General features: G+C 48.8%; 5 protein-coding genes across 7 annotated transcripts; 3 read left to right on the top strand and 2 right to left on the bottom strand.

The window, feature by feature from the left end:
• Positions 1-118: 118 nt before the first annotated feature.
• Positions 119-1,909, top strand: LOC117141932 (acetyl-CoA acetyltransferase). The gene is made up of 6 exons (XM_033305670.1): positions 119-271; positions 366-487; positions 562-674; positions 736-1,165; positions 1,226-1,411; positions 1,471-1,909. Exons 1-6 carry the CDS (start codon positions 229-231, stop codon positions 1,753-1,755), a joined length of 1,179 nt encoding a protein of 392 aa, XP_033161561.1. The 5' UTR covers positions 119-228; the 3' UTR covers positions 1,756-1,909.
• Positions 1,910-2,454: 545 nt separating this feature from the next.
• On the bottom strand, positions 2,455-4,597 carry LOC117141930 (5'-nucleotidase domain-containing protein 1). Its single transcript, XM_033305668.1, has one exon. It carries the CDS (start codon positions 4,462-4,464, stop codon positions 2,860-2,862), a length of 1,605 nt encoding a protein of 534 aa, XP_033161559.1. The 5' UTR covers positions 4,465-4,597; the 3' UTR covers positions 2,455-2,859.
• Positions 4,598-4,850: 253 nt separating this feature from the next.
• LOC117141929 (RNA polymerase-associated protein CTR9 homolog) lies at positions 4,851-9,153 on the top strand. Its single transcript, XM_033305667.1, has 6 exons — positions 4,851-5,046; positions 5,109-5,207; positions 5,268-6,203; positions 6,262-7,098; positions 7,162-7,619; positions 7,966-9,153. Exons 1-6 carry the CDS (start codon positions 5,005-5,007, stop codon positions 9,038-9,040), a joined length of 3,447 nt encoding a protein of 1,148 aa, XP_033161558.1. The 5' UTR covers positions 4,851-5,004; the 3' UTR covers positions 9,041-9,153.
• On the bottom strand, positions 9,058-10,537 carry LOC117141931 (lipid droplet-associated hydrolase). Its single transcript, XM_033305669.1, has 2 exons — positions 10,052-10,537; positions 9,058-9,992 (listed from the first exon to the last, which is right to left on the bottom strand). Exons 1-2 carry the CDS (start codon positions 10,242-10,244, stop codon positions 9,262-9,264), a joined length of 924 nt encoding a protein of 307 aa, XP_033161560.1. The 5' UTR covers positions 10,245-10,537; the 3' UTR covers positions 9,058-9,261.
• A 540-nt stretch (positions 10,538-11,077) lies between these two features.
• On the top strand, positions 11,078-15,738 carry LOC117140189 (probable E3 ubiquitin-protein ligase HERC4). 3 transcript variants are annotated; one of them, XM_033302966.1, is made up of 12 exons: positions 11,078-11,283; positions 11,350-11,465; positions 11,533-11,710; positions 11,848-12,084; positions 12,306-13,032; positions 13,090-13,351; positions 13,411-13,734; positions 13,795-14,085; positions 14,142-14,740; positions 14,797-15,022; positions 15,078-15,191; positions 15,254-15,738. In XM_033302966.1, the coding sequence occupies exons 2-12, from the start codon at positions 11,385-11,387 to the stop codon at positions 15,404-15,406; spliced, it is 3,192 nt and encodes a 1,063-aa protein (XP_033158857.1). In that variant the 5' UTR covers positions 11,078-11,283; positions 11,350-11,384; the 3' UTR covers positions 15,407-15,738. The 3 variants fall into 3 exon arrangements, with proteins under 3 accessions (XP_033158857.1, XP_033158856.1, XP_033158858.1); XM_033302965.1 differs by having other exon boundaries at positions 11,078-11,465; XM_033302967.1 differs by having other exon boundaries at positions 11,079-11,465; positions 11,533-11,695.
• Positions 15,739-15,775: the final 37 nt, after the last annotated feature.

The raw sequence follows: 15,775 nt of genomic DNA on the forward strand, positions 1-15,775 counted from the left end.
TTAATTAAATCCTAACTACAAAATATATGACTCAATTGTCTTTCTGTTTATGTTTGTAATTTTAAGTGAGAACAAGCTGTTTTAAGGGGGTTGGCCCCAGAAGTGCGGCCTCTGGGCTCTGACTGCACCTGGTCACACTCGTGGCAGCAAATAACACAATTTCGAAAATTAGAATTTATTTGCTGCTCAATAGCCAAGTCAATAACACCTGTTCCTTGCAGATCCAGAATGTCTGACGTGTTCATCGTATCCGCCGCCCGCACGCCCATTGGTAAAACCAAGATAAATCGGATGCACCATACACGATAACCACATTCTAATTGGAAACTTTCTCTTCCTGTTTGTCCAATCTGAAAATTCAACAGGTAGCTTCAATGGAACGCTTTCTAAACTAAAGGCCTCCGACCTGGGCAGCGTGGTAATCCAGGAGGTGCTCCGGCGGGCGAATGTGGAGGGCCAGGAGGTCAACGAAGTCATCTTGGGCCAGGTGGGACCGCCCATATCATAACTGTTTCTCCTCCTATCTTACCGATCTATTTGTTATGTAAATATCTTTGTTAGGCTCTAAGCGCCGGTCAGGGTCAGAACCCCGCACGTCAGGCTTCACTCAAGGCGGGTCTGCCCATTCAGGTGCCAGCCTACGGCATCAACATGCTCTGTGGTTCAGGTTTAAAGTGTGTTTGTCAGAGTTTCCCGTAGAATTTCGTACATTTACGATTGATTTACCATTTTCAGAACCGTAGCGCTGGGTTACCAGGCCATCCGCTCGGGAGACGCACAGATTGTTGTGGCGGGAGGTCAGGAGAGCATGTCCCTGGCTCCACACGTCATGCATCTGCGGCAGGGCGTCAAAATGGGTCCGGGCACTATGGTGGACTCGATGATCCACGACGGCCTGACCGATGCCATGGAGAACATACACATGGGCATCACCGCCGAGAATCTGGCCGATAAGTATCACATCAGTCGTGAGGCACAGGATGCCTATGCCGTGCTGTCGCAAAATCGGGCTGAGGAGGCCCAAAAAAAGGGTTACTTTGACAAGGAGATTGTGCCTGTGGAGATCAAGGATCGCAAGGGAACGACCACATTCAGCAAGGATGAGTACATCAAGGCGGGCAGCACCGTCGAGGGTATACAGAAGCTCAGGGCAGCCTTCAAAGAGGTGGGTCTAATATAAATACAAGAATAGCGAGAGTTAACCCACTTTCTCTTGCTCATTTAGGGCGGCTCCATAACCGCTGGCAATGCCTCAGGCGTCAACGACTCCGCTGCTGCAGTACTGCTGATGTCCGGCGAGGAGGTGGCCAGGAAGGGCCTTAAGCCGCTTGCTAGGATTGTGGGCTGGACTCAGAGTGGCATTGAGCCAAAGGTGATGGGACTGGGACCAGTCACTGCTGTGGAAGCATTGGTAGGAAATTCACGGAAATTCCACTTCTATACATGCTTCTAAGTATTCGCATTTTTCAGCTTAAAAAGCTCAACTGGAAGCGCGAGGAAGTGGATCTTTACGAGCTGAACGAAGCATTCGCCGCCCAATCACTGGCTGTCCTGCAGGACCTGCAGCTGGATGCTCAGAAAGTAAATGTCAATGGCGGTGCCATTGCCCTGGGCCACCCGATTGGAGCTTCAGGTGCCCGAGTCTTGGTCACTTTGCTCTATGCGCTGGAGCGCACCGGTGGAAGTAGGGGAATCGCATCGCTCTGCATCGGTGGCGGCATGGGAATCGCCCTGGCCGTGGAGCGCCTCAACTAGTCTCAATTCATTGTCATTCAAGCTATTTATTGCCTTTTCCTGTTTCCCACTTAAGTGTAAAGTTTATTTCTCTATTCGCGTAGTATTCGCACGTACTTAAAGACACAACCCCCAAGTCGCAAAAGTCTATTCAATTAAAATTCACTTGAAAATACTTTCATTGCAGCATGTTTATTGGAATGATTTAGCTGTTGAAAAGGGGAATTGTATACATTTCTCCAGTTGCGTCATCTGAAAATTATTTATAAAACAGCATTTGTTATGATGATGCACAACCGATTTAATTGCTTTTGTTTCTGTTTCTACACAAGCAAATCTTTGTACATCGTGACTTCAATTAGCTATTAGCTGCAAGTCGAAGAGAACAGTCTCTTGGAGGATTCCTTGCTATTTTTAAAGTAAGGCATAAAAGTAAGGGCAATGCATCATTATAAAATATGTGGGCTGTCAGAACTAGTTACTATCCAAAGGTAAACTTATATACTAAATTGAGCTAATGCTTAAGTTAAATAGCTTTGCTTGCGAACAAGACACCTTTTCCGCTCATTCTCACATGTATCGTTTCATATGTAGACTCCGAGCTTTCCTAGTAATTTTCCATGGCCAGTAAAGGTTAACATAGATCTTCAGCACAAACATTGCGGTCATGAAGGTCCCGTCCCAAATCGCCCACTACTGGCGATTTTTAAACACTCTTCGTAATTTATTATCGTGAAAGTTAGTTGTTTATTGTGCCAATATTTATCGGGCATAGTTGTGGCCTTTGGAATAAGACCACGAATCTCGCATTGCGAAAAGTGGAAAGCTCAAAATATAATACAGTACACATATTACAAAAGAACTAGCTATTACTGACATGACATGCATTTGTTAGAGGGAACTAAAATAGTTGTACGTCTAGTGTGGAAAACCTTAATGCTATGGAGTACACTGTGGACGCTAAATTGAATAATTCAGAATCTCGCGTTTTTATTGCTATTATCAAATACAATGGTTTGTACGTAAGAATTTAGAGAGGCTTCTACTGATAGAAGCCTTATCGCATTTACCGCGCCTCGGAATCGCAGGTCGGTTATTGTCTCAAGGAAGATGATAGCACGGCGCCTATCCACGCCAGCAGCTCTTCAGCTGCACAGTCTCCAGCTCCTTGGGCAGCCGCGGACTGAAGCCATACGGATTGTGGCAAACGATTCGCTTATCTGGCGCAGTCTGCGCCACTTGCTCCACCGAGGGCACGCACAACTGGGCATAGCTGCTGATGAAGCTGGACCACAGAGTGGGTGTGCATTCCAGGGCAAAGTATGGGCCCCACAGCTGGGAGTCCAACTCGGCAGCGTACGGATATTTACCATCCTCAAGGAGCAGCTCCTCGGCTATGGCCACGGCATCGAAGTCGCGGTGTTTGACCGGCGTGTAAACATCCTGGATTATGTTATCACCGAAGTATAGTGCCTTGACTTCAGAGGGCTTCTTCTGGAGCATTCCAGCCATGGCAGCGTGCAGCTGGTGCCAGTTGCCTTGCGAGTAGACCTCGCCCGCCTTTATGTCCTCTGCCTCTTGCGGCAGTTCTGCCAGTTTTTCCACATCCACCTGCATGAACGGACGCTGCATGGTAAAGAAACCCGGTTTCTTGGCGTAGGTCACCACGAAATCGAAGTATTTGCGCCAGTCCTTGCCCAGCGCCTGCGTGGCCGTCAAATTGGCGAAGTCCACGTTGGAGCCGGTGAGCAAAAATAGCTTCTTGCCGGATTTTCGCAGTTCCCCAAGCCAGTTCATCACGCTGGGATCTGTTCGGAGCACAAATCGTTCCGGTTCCGCTCGCATGCTCTTAAAATAGAGACTCTGGTCGTTGGCGAAGTTCTCCCGACTGTAGATGTTCATGAGGCCAGCCTGCACATCCTGCCAGACCTGATACTCCTCTCCTGCCGATGGCTTCTTACCCCTATCGACCAGATCCACCGCCTGGGCAAAGACCAAGGCACTGGGCATATCAAAATAATCCAAAAGCGAGCGCATTTGCGTCGAGGCGTCGCCATTCCAGGTGGAAAGAGGGTCCCTGTAGAAGGCAGTGGTGATTTCCCACCTTCGATCTCGTCCGTAGATGGCTTGAATTTCTGTGTCGCTTAGTAGACGGGTGCCGTGGGTGGCTCGCAGGATCTGGGCCTCGCTGCTCAGCTTCAGCACATTGCCACGCGGCCCGTCCAGGAACAGGCCCTTCTGCAGAAAGTCCAAGTTGAGCGATTGAAGGAGTAGATCCCTGTCGTAGCCCTTTTGCTCTACGAGGAACTGCTTGAGCACCTGATAGATCAGCGCGGACATCTCGTGGAGATTGTAGCGCAGAAGGGTGCCGTCCAGGTCGAAGCCCACTATTCCATAGTCCTTCAGGAGCAGCTCCTTGTGGTAGGATGTCATGATGGTGCTGGCCGAATACCTCGAGTTTCCCGCTGCAGAGTTGTGGAAGCGCCTAACTGTTTGCTGCTGACCCGCCGCTTCACGTGTTGCTCTTCCAACTGCTGCCGGCGGTGTTCTGACCAACGTCATTGAATTTTGCGCCAATTTATCGAGATTGCGTAACAGGAGACGAACATCTGTTTGGGCCTGTTTGTGTACGTTTGTTTTTGTTTTCGTTTTCGTCGAGGTGGCCAGTCGAAGGGAGAGGGCAGAGGCGGAAAAGGCGCACACGGCGGCTGCTCTGCCCAGCGCCAGCATCTTATCTTATCAACTAACACATCTCACTTGTCCGAAGCGTGATCTAAATTTAAAATTAAGCCGAAATTCACTATCATTTAGGTAGTCCTCACAAAATCATTTTTCATCTATAAATGTATGTCTACAACTGCCAGAGCTGCCAACCTTTTGAAATTGAGCAGTACTGAGTTACTTCATTGCCAATAATAGCTAGATTTACCTAGGTAAAAGCAAGAGTAAGTGGAGTGCATTGTGTTGCTGTCTTAAATCATTTATGATCCTATATATAATATGATATTTTTTAGTTAACACTGGGGTATTTCCGTACATTTAATGGCTAAATTGCCATCTCTGCCAATGACAAACAATCGCTATCGAAAGTCGATAGCGCTTAGCTATCGTTGGCGCAATCGACTCTTGTGCCATCCCTAGCAAGCGTACCGGAATGGAAAAAATATAGTTTTTTTGCACAGTTCTCCGATTTCTGCACATTTTTATAAGTTTTCGGGTCAGTAACCCGTTTTTCACCGCTAAGTTTGTGGGCTCAAGGCCTCCGAAACCATGTCCAACTGCATAGAGATCCCTTTGCAGGACACCGATGAGGTGAGAGTTGATCCGAAAGATTCCAGTTTAAAGTGATTAATACTTTTATTTTCTCAACTTAGGTGATCGAGGTGGACCCGGATCAACTGCCCGACTGTCCAGAGGTGTTGAGCATTCTCAAGCAGGAGCGGGCACCCCTCCACGTTTGGGTCAATGTGGCGGTAAGTTGAAAGACTGAGTACAATGAATTTAGCATGTTCCACATGGCAACGTCTTTCCAGCTTGCCTACTACAAGCAAAAGAAGACGGAGGACTTTGTCACGCTGCTGGAGGAGTCGCGCAGCGATGATGCCACCAAGGAGTACCGCGACTCAGACAAGGACCTCATGCGCGCCCTGGACATGCTCGCTGCCCACTATGTCCAGGAGGCGTATCGGGAGAAGTCCAAGGACAAGAAACGAGAGCTCTTCATGAAGGCCACCAACCTGTACACCAGTGCCGATAAGATTATCATGTACGACCAGAGCCATCTGCTGGGCAGGGCCTACTTCTGTCTGCTGGAGGGCGACAAGATGGACCAGGCGGATGCCCAGTTCAACTTTGTGCTTAACCAGTCCCCCTCGAATATTCCCTCCCTGCTGGGAAAGGCCTGCATCGCGTTCAATCGCAAGGATTACCGCGGAGCGATGGCCTTCTACAAGAAGGCCTTGCGTACAAATCCAAACTGTCCTGCGAACGTGAGAATCGGCATGGCCCATTGCTTCCTGAAGATGGGCAATCCCGAGAAGGCCAAGCTAGCCTTTGAACGAGCGCTCCAGCTGGATCAGCAGTGTGTGGGCGCTTTGATTGGCCTGGCCGTTCTCAAGCTGAACCAACTTGAGCCCGAGTCCAACAAACTGGGTGTCCAGATGCTCTCCAAGGCGTACACCATCGACAATGCCAATCCCATGGTGCTCAATCACCTGGCCAATCACTTCTTCTTCAAGAAGGACTATCAGAAAGTCCACCACCTGGCGCTGCACGCCTTCCACAACACTGAGAACGAGGCGATGCGAGCCGAGAGCTGTTACCAGCTGGCCAGGAGTTTCCATGCCCAGAGCGACTACGATCAGGCCTTTCAGTACTATTACCAATCCACTCAGATTGCGCCAGCTAACTTCGTGCTGCCCCATTACGGACTAGGCCAGATGTATATATATCGAGGAGATACAGAAAATGTGAGTTGGAAAACCTTTTATTGAACCTTCTTATTACCAACGTTGTGAACACTTCCAGGCCGCTCAGTGTTTCGAGAAAGTACTGAAAATTCAGCCAGGCAACTACGAGACCATGAAGATTCTGGGATCCCTGTACGCACACTCCAATTCGCAAACCAAGCGTGACATGGCCAAGACTCACCTCAAGAAGGTCACCGAACAATTTCCCGAGGACATTGAAGCCTGGATAGAACTGGCTCAGATCCTGGAACAGAACGACCTGCAGGCCTCGCTCAGTGCTTACGGCACAGCCTCTAGTATTCTTCGGGACAAAGCCAAGTACGAGATACCCGCTGAGATTCAAAACAACGTGGCTTCACTGCACTACCGCCTGGGCAACCTGAAGATGGCAAAGCGCACCTTGGAGTCGGCCCTGAAGCATGCAACCTCTGAGATGGACAAGGATGTTAAATATTACGAGTCCATTCAGGTCACCATGAAGTACAATCTGGCCCGTCTTAACGAGGCAATGAGTAGCTACGATGTGGCCGACAAACTGTACAAGGAGATCCTCAAGGAGCATCCCAACTACATCGACTGCTACTTACGGCTGGGTTGCATGGCAAGGGACAAGGGTCTCATTTTCGTGGCTTCCGATTTCTTCAAGGACGCGCTGAACATCAACAACGACAATCCAGATGCGAGATCACTGCTGGGAAATCTCCATTTGGCCAAGATGCAGTTCGCTTTGGGACAGAAGAACTTCGAAACGATCCTCAAGAATCCGTCTACTTCCACGGACGCCTACTCACTGATTGCTCTGGGAAACTTTTCGTTGCAAACACTGCATCAGCCGAGTAGGGATAAGGAGAAGGAGAGGAAGCACCAGGAGAAGGCTTTGGCCATATTCAAACAGGTGGGACAGATTAAAATGGACCAGTTATAGCTCAATTTGTAACGAAACGCATTCGCTTTCCAGGTTCTTCGCAATGATCCCCGAAATATTTGGGCCACCAATGGAATAGGTGCCGTGCTGGCACATAAAGGATGCGTGATCGAGGCGCGCGATATCTTCGCCCAGGTGCGCGAAGCCACCGCCGACTTCTGCGACGTGTGGCTGAATATTGCGCACGTTTATGTGGAGCAGAAGCAGTACATCAGCGCCATTCAGATGTATGAGAACTGCATGAAGAAGTTCTACAAACACAACAACGTCGAGGTGATGCAATATCTGGCAAGAGCATATCTTCGAGCCAACAAGCTGGTCGATGCCAAGGCAGTGCTACTTAAGGCCCGTCGGGTTGCTCCCCAGGACACAGTTCTACTCTTCAACATAGCCGTGGTCCTCTCACGTTTGGCCATGGCCATACTCAAGGATGAGAAATCTACTTTGGAAATTGTGCTGCAGGCTGTCCACGAACTGGAGCTGGCTCAAAAGTAAGTGGTAACAAAAATCTCTTAAGGTAACCTTGCTCTCTTAAACTGCGCCCATCAAATATCTTCAAGTGGTTTTTAGAGTACCAAGCAAGTGATAACGTGAATTTGATTATTGATATTCAGAATTACAGCAGAAATGAGTTAACATTAATGGCATTTTAGCTTATCAGATTAGATCTTAATGCAAAGCAATCATCATGAACTGCTAAACCGAAGATTGGATTAGATTACCTGATGATTTCCTTGGTCATTGCCAACAACTATTTCTATGAATATGTTTTGTTTCGTGAACTAAGATTTGAAATCTCACTCCCAATATCACTCTCACTCACAATATCTCTCATAGATACTTCCAATATCTGTCTGTGCACGGGGATAAGAATCGCTTCAACATTGAGGTGGCTGGCATTGAGGCAAGCACCTGCCAGGATCTTCTCTCTCAGGCCCAGTACCATGTGGGCCGTGCACGTCGCATTGACGAAGAGGAGCGCTCGTTGCGCCGGAAACAGGAAGAGGAGCGCGAGGCCTTCAAAATTAAGGTGGCGGAGCAGCGCAAGCGGCGGGAGGAGGAGGCAAAGACTTCCAGGGACCAGTTGCTAGCCAAGCGGCAGGAGTACGTGGAGAAGACCAAGAACATGCTCATCATTGCGGACGCTCCACCTGAAAAGGAACGCAAGAAGGGTGGTGGGCGAGGTCGTAAGGATGACTACATCTCCGGTACCGAAAGCGAAAACGATGGAGCTCGTCGTGAGGGAGAACGTCCCTCGAAGAAGAAGGGCAAGGGGGAACGCAAAAAGGGCGGCGGTCGCAAGCGCAAAACGGAGAAGTACGAGAGCGACAGCGAGGAAGAGCCAGGTGCCAGTGGCAAGTCGGGAAAGAAGAAGGGCAAGAAGCCGAAGCCGGTTAAAGAGTCCAAGGAAAAACTTTCCGCCAAGCAGCGCCTCAAGGTGCTCTCCAAGGAGACGATCTCCACCAGCGAATCCGAGTCTGACGGTAAGCGCAGCAAGAGCAGAAGCAGGAGTCGAAATCGCAGTGGTAGCCGGAGTGGCAGTGCATCTAGGAGCGGCAGTGATCGCGAGGCTGGCCGCAAGCGCAGCAGGAGCAGAAGTGGATCTGGATCTGGGAGTGACAGTGATGAAGCAACTAAGCGGAAGCGCGCCAAGAATCGCATCGAATCTGGCGGGGAATCGGATAGATCTGGGTCCCGTGCTCGCTCCAAGTCGAGTTCCCGTTCAAGATCTCGCTCCAAGTCCGGATCTCGATCGAGGTCCCGCTCCAAGTCGGGATCCCGTTCGAGATCGCGCTCAAAGTCCGGCTCCCGCTCGAGATCCCGCTCGGCGTCGGGTTCAAGATCCCGCTCTCGTTCTGGCAGCCGATCCAAGTCCCAATCCCGCAGCAGATCAGGGTCTCCGGAAAAATAACGCACCACTCAAGCGTGTTAAATCACTTTTGACTATATTTAGAGTTTCCTTCGAGAGCTGCAAAAAGATACTAATAAAAACGAACTAATTGCCACACAAAGGCAGTGGAGTAATTGCTATTGGTTTGCTGTTCAAGCCTAATCCGGATTCCCAAGTCTGTTTGCATGGGTGGATTAGGTAGTGGACAGGGCTGATTGTCTGGGCCAGGTCAACAATCGACTTCAACCCCGTCTATGCTGCTGGATCATGTCTCTTACGATTACCGCCATAGGCTGCGAGTGGCGCAGGACGAAGGCGTGGGCGATCTTCTTGGTGTCCAGCTGGGCGTCCACCTTGGGGTAGTCTTTTTTGAGCTGGTCGTAGTAGGAGATCGGTACCCATCCGTCAGTGGTGCCGTAGTAAAACTTGAGGAGGTCCAGGTTCTGCTCTACAATCTCTCTTTGAATGCCGCGAACCCTGGCCATCTCGTCGTCGGCCAGGAAGACCACCTTCTCCGCTACCGATGGCTTGGAGTACTTTAGGGCGGTGCCCAGAAACTGTCGTGGAATGGAGAAGATCAAGAAGTAGATCTGTATCAGCATCAGGCGCAACCACACGGGCAGAAAGTTGAAGAAACTGAAGAAGATGTAGCCAAACACGGAGTACAGGGGCATGGCCACCTTGGTGAACACCCATCCATTGGGCGACTCCATCATCCGCTCGACGGTGGGGAAGAGCAGATAGCACTTTTGGATGCGGCTCCGTATCCGCTCGTTTTCCAGCAGCTGCAGGATCATCCACGCTCCGATGGAGTGCCCAATCAAGTGGATCTTGACATCACTTGGAACGTACTTCTCGATGAAGGCGATTTTATGACGGATTTGTCCGTCCAAATTGAAGAGCTCCTCGTTGCCGCTGAGCTGAGGAACCTCCCGAATACTGGCCTCTGGCGGATCATCATGACCAGCGTGCCCTGGAGGGAATATCAAGTGTGCTATTACCGACTCAATGTGGAAACTCCAGCGCACTCACCTATCACCCAAACTGGAAGATCGCCCAGCTCCTTCTGCAAAGTGCCCGCGAACTCTGTGTAAAAACCTGGCAAACCGGGATTGCCGGTTATGCAGATGACGATCTCCTTCTCGGATATGGTCTCCTCAATCCACCTGCCCCATGTGAATATGTGGGTGGGAATGGAGTTGATGTTGACGTAGGCCTCCTGCATATTTTCCGCTGGCGTGGCAAACTGCGTTGAAAATCAATCGGCACCTGTGCTGATCCCACTCTTTTCACACGCGATGAGTTGTCCAATCCCCGTGGCAACCGGTTTTCCTTTGTCCAACCACCTCGGCTGCAGCCTTTCACGAGTTTCGAATCTTTGGGATTGGCGCGGTTTATCCAGGGTTGGTAGCTCTGATAAACACAGCTATGTGATTCGACCAATTGCTTACAGGAAGAATGGACAAAGGTCAGAGGTTCAGCGGCTTAAAAACGGCTGATATAGAAACCAGGGCGGCAAACTATGCCAAAATCAGATGTTCCATATTGGCGGATACTTACCCTGATAACGATTGCTCAGACAGAGAAACAGTGTAGATAGTTTTGATAAAACAAGTAAACCAAAATTCATTAACTTTAAAAACAAATACTATGGCACTAAATACCAATTCTTAACCCATTAATTACTAAAAGCTTTTCTAAATTTCGTATTAACTTTTACCTATCATCTTCAAATACTTGAAAGTACTTCCTAAAATTAGTTACTTAAGTATACATTTTTATCGCATCTTATGTTAACTAACTTTTATTAATTAAAACATATATGTGAAATCGCAAATTGTATTATTTTTCGGAAACGGATTTCGCAAAGTGAAGTTACTTAGTTGAGAAAACTTTTCGATCTTCGTGTTCAGCATAAGCTCTAGAGAATTCTACGATCTTAAGGTATTTAGAAGCGGATTTTAAAAATCCGCAAGCGATGCAGCCCTAGCTTAAGTTCATTTCCAGAGCTGCCAACGTGGGCAAAGTGGCCCTATGCCAACCAGTTGGCATCGCCACCATTATTTGTTGGTTTTTTGTTGCTGGTTTTTGAGTTTTTATATTTTTTTTTTCTAGAACAATAATGAAGGCCTAAATTTTAGTTAAAGAGCGTTGTAGATAACAGGATTCAGAATTAGGCTCAGATTCAAAAGACACACCCATCGAAAGCTTGACGAGGCATGAACCGAGCAATTGGAATCGGAAGCAAGTGGACACAAAAGAATGTAGCTAACAATCGGGGACATTCTCGAAAATTCTCGTAGCACCAACAAGTAAATTACTATACCCAGAACACGCAAAGGAGCTGGTGGGCGGATCCAGAGCAATGGCATCTGGCAAAGGGCTCTATTGCTGGGGAAGCACTTCGCATGGTCAATTGGGACTTGGCGGAATCGAGGATGAGCAGGTAGATAGAAGACTTTCGGGTACAGGCCCACTTATATTACTTTTGTATGCCTTTGATTTCCCCACAGATCCTCACACCCAGGCAGATACCCTGGACACCGGACACCGTTGTACAGCAGGTCGCATGTGGACACCGGCACACCCTCTTTCTGACCGCCACTGGAAAAGTCTACGCTTGCGGGAGCAATGACTACTCTCAACTGGGACACGATCTGCCCACCAAAAGGCCACGTATGTCGCCATTTCGTATGTAATCTTCATTTATCGTCTTGTCTGTCCACTCTCCACTAACTCCACCTCATCTCCAAACTCACCAACTACGCGAGCTACTGCTGTGAACCGAGTCTAAATCCCGCAATCATCTTCCGGCCGACTTTTTGCAGAGCTTATCCCCGAACTGCAGGATTACGTGATCATCCAGATCTCCTGTGGCAGCCGCCACTCATTGGCGCTCTCCGATTGGGGCCAGGTCTTAAGCTGGGGCGACAACGACTGCGGCCAGCTGGGACATGCCACCGAAAAGGAGATCGTGCAGCTGCCCAAGGTTGTGCGGCAATTGGTCTCCAAGACGGTGGTGCAGATCGCCTGCGGCAACAATCACAGCTTGGCACTGACAAGTTGTAAGTATGGAATGGAACTTAGTGATTCCATCGACTAGATACATAAATCTTAAACGAAATCAGATTGACGAAATTGACCTACCGGAAACATGATAAGATGATTGTATTTCCCAAGTTTAGGGCATTACTAAAGAATTCTTATCTAAATTTTCTATATATACATGTAGAATCCAAGGCAAACAACGATACCTTCCGACTAACATCATCCTTGACGTTTCTAGGTGGCGAATTGTATTCATGGGGTTCCAACATCTACGGCCAACTGGGCGTGAACTCCCCCAATGATTTGACACATTGCAACTATCCCCTCCGACTAACCACTCTGCTGGGAATTCCGCTGGCCGCCATTGCTTGCGGAGGCAATCACTCGTTCCTCATCTCCAAGTCCGGTGCGGTGTTTGGATGGGGCAGGAACAACTGCGGACAACTGGGACTGAATGACGAAACGAACCGCGCGTATCCAACACAGCTGAAAACACTGCGCACCCTGGGCGTGCGATTTGTGGCCTGCGGCGATGAGTTCTCCGTTTTTCTGACCAACGAGGGAGGGGTGTTCACTTGTGGAGCTGGCGCCTATGGGCAGTTGGGTCATGGCTTCAGCTCGAATGAGATGTTACCGCGAATGGTAATGGAGCTAATGGGCAGCACCATCACTCAGGTAGCCTGTGGCAATCGGCACACTCTGGCGCTTGTTCCATCGCGCGGCAAGGTTTATGCCTTCGGCTTGGGTAGCTCTGGGCAGCTGGGCACGAGGAGTACCAAGAACTTGATGCTGCCGCAGGTGGTCATCGGTCCTTGGGTGTCGCCCAGCGGATCAGCCCAGTTACAATCCAATGATTCACAGGTGTCGTTGGTCATCCGACAGATTTTCTCAGGTGGCGATCAGTCAATTGTGACCACAACTTTGTTTATAGACAAGGTGCCGCCCGAGGATTTTAGAATCTACAAGTAACTATAGAAGCGTGTTACTTTCGTAAAAACATACTGATTGTACCTCATTTGCAGCCCCAAATCGCAGATCCTAACCCTAACCGCAGAAGTCACCAGACAATGTGCTCAGAGCAAGCAAGGCTGTCAAAGCGACATGGATCTCCTGAGCTCTATTGAACTGATATTTAAAAGCCAGGCGTGTTGGAATGGTTCCTTTCTGCTGGATCACGATAGACACTTTGGATGCTCGGTTCGCAACCATGGACTGGATCTTAAAGCAGCTCAACTGGCATTCGACAATCTGCGCGTTGTGGAAAATGAAAGCATTAGGCAGGTGGTAAGTGTTCGCCATTACAAGCATCATTGGTATCTGTTCTAATCATTTCATTGTTTTAGATCTGGGACAATATAACCAAGGAGCTAGTTGGCTCGCTGGTTTGCTCACCGGCGGATGTGGAGAGCATGCGATTATATCTTCTACTACCACTTTACCACGAGTTCGTGAACTCCAAGCACTACAAGTCACTGCAGGTTCCGTTTGCCAATGCCATATTTAAGCTAGCAGAGAATCCACGGAAAGTGCTGAGCAAGTGGCTGGCCCAAACACCGACTGAATACTTCGAGCATCTTGTCCAGAACTTCTTGCATGTTGTCGTCCATATTATAAGTTTCAAAATGGGCTTGTCTGCCGCTAGTCCCAGAGCCGAAAGGCGTCAACAGGTATTTAGATTTCAATATAGGGCCACACCAGTGTCAATTAATTCTCTATTCATAATCTAGCTGCTGCCATATAACACTGACCTCGAGGTGATTCTTACGCTGATGAAAACGCTCTGCCAAATTAACAACGAGCGCGATGATCGCCTAAACTATCAAATCTTTTACTGGCCTGATCTTTCGGATTATGCAGACGTGCAGCATGAGTACATTAAATGGATCATGGCCGGCACTGCCGGAGAATTCAATATTTGCAACTATTCATTCATTTTCGACCAGTCTGCTAAAACAGCGTTACTCCAAGCGGATCAGGCGCTGCAGATGCACTCCGCCATGGCAAATGCGGCTACCATGGTGGGTTAAAGACGCCCAGAAATGATTTATGAGTTGATAACTACTTTTTTATCCAGCATGCATTTAACTTCTTGAACTACGGGATGCCCATCCCGCAGTTCATTGTGCTCAACGTGACGCGCGAGAATCTGGTGCAGGATTCCCTTCGAGAGTTGCAGCAATACTCGCAGAGTGATCTTAAGAAGCCGCTGAGAATCAAGTTCCATGGCGAGGAGGCGGAGGACGCGGGTGGCGTGCGCAAAGAGTTCTTCATGTTGCTGCTCAAGGATCTGCTCGATCCCAAGTACGGTATGTTCAAGGAGTACGAGCAGTCGCGTTTCCTCTGGTTTGCAGATCTTACCTTCGAAACGGAAAACATGTACTTCCTAATTGGCGTTCTCTGCGGCCTGGCCATCTATAACTTCACCATCATCAACTTGCCATTTCCACTGGCTCTCTACAAAAAGCTGCTGGGCAAGCCAGTGGATCTCAGTGATCTCCGCCAGCTCTCCCCTCCGGAGGCCAACTCCATGCAATCGCTGCTCGACTACCAGGGCGAGGATTTTAAGGAAGTCTTTGATCTTACCTTTGAAATATCGCGGGATGTATTCGGGGAGGCGGAGACGAAGTGCCTTAAGCCCAACGGCAATCAGATAGCCGTAACACTGGAAAACAAGTGAGTGTATTGACCTGTCTGTCGAGACACCCGTAATAACTATTATCCCACTTCAGGCAGGAGTTTGTGGATCTCTATGTTGACTTCGTATTCAACAAGTCCGTCGAGCTGCACTACAAAGCGTTTCACAAGGGCTTTATGAAGGTGTGCTCTGGCCGCGTGATTCACATATTCCAGCCGGAGGAGCTGATGGCCGTGGTGGTGGGAAATGAGGACTACGACTGGCAGGCGCTGCAAGACAGCTGCGAGTACCGGGAAGGGTACACTTCGGGCGATGATACAGTGAGTTGTAAACTAAGGATTGGCTTCCTGGACATTAACCTTGTATCTGCCGCAGATCAAATGGTTCTGGGAGGTTATTCATGATATGTCCGAGGCGGAAAAAAAGAATTTTCTCCTCTTTTTAACTGGCAGCGATCGCATTCCCATCCAGGGCATGAAGGCCCTTAAAGTGAGTTCTTAGATGATACCTATATTGCGAGGGAACCTTTAACCGTATCCTTACCGACTTAGTTCACCATTCAAGCCACCCCGGACGAACGATTCCTGCCCGTGGCGCACACCTGCTTCAATCTGCTGGACCTGCCGCGCTACAAGACCAAGGAGCGCCTCAAGTACAAGCTACTGCAGGCCATCCAGCAGACGCAGGGCTTCAGTCTGGTCTGATCGGTTTGATCCGGACCCATTTTTCACATCGACCTCAAGCTACAGGTATTTTCCGAAAGCTTCGGCTTTCGCGCATTTTGGATTGAAGAATGAAGAATGGCTGCTTTCAAAGACAACCCCAACGTGGAACACACATTTATCAGCGATCAAATCAGCAAGTACAATGTCGTGTTATAGCTTTAAACTCTAGACTAGTTATTAATATAGCATTGTTATGGAGAGAAAGGAATTCAAGGAGTTAAATAAGGTTGGTGCATCAGTCTGAGGACAACAACAAATGTCTAAATTTCCGTGTAACTTTTACCAATAAAGAGTTGTATAATATGCTTATATATTGTTATTTTCATTGATCGCAGTAACGGTTAAGCT

Source organism: Drosophila mauritiana, chromosome 3L (assembly GCF_004382145.1).
Source record: "Drosophila mauritiana strain mau12 chromosome 3L, ASM438214v1, whole genome shotgun sequence".
Lineage (NCBI taxonomy): Eukaryota > Metazoa > Arthropoda > Insecta > Diptera > Drosophilidae > Drosophila > Drosophila mauritiana.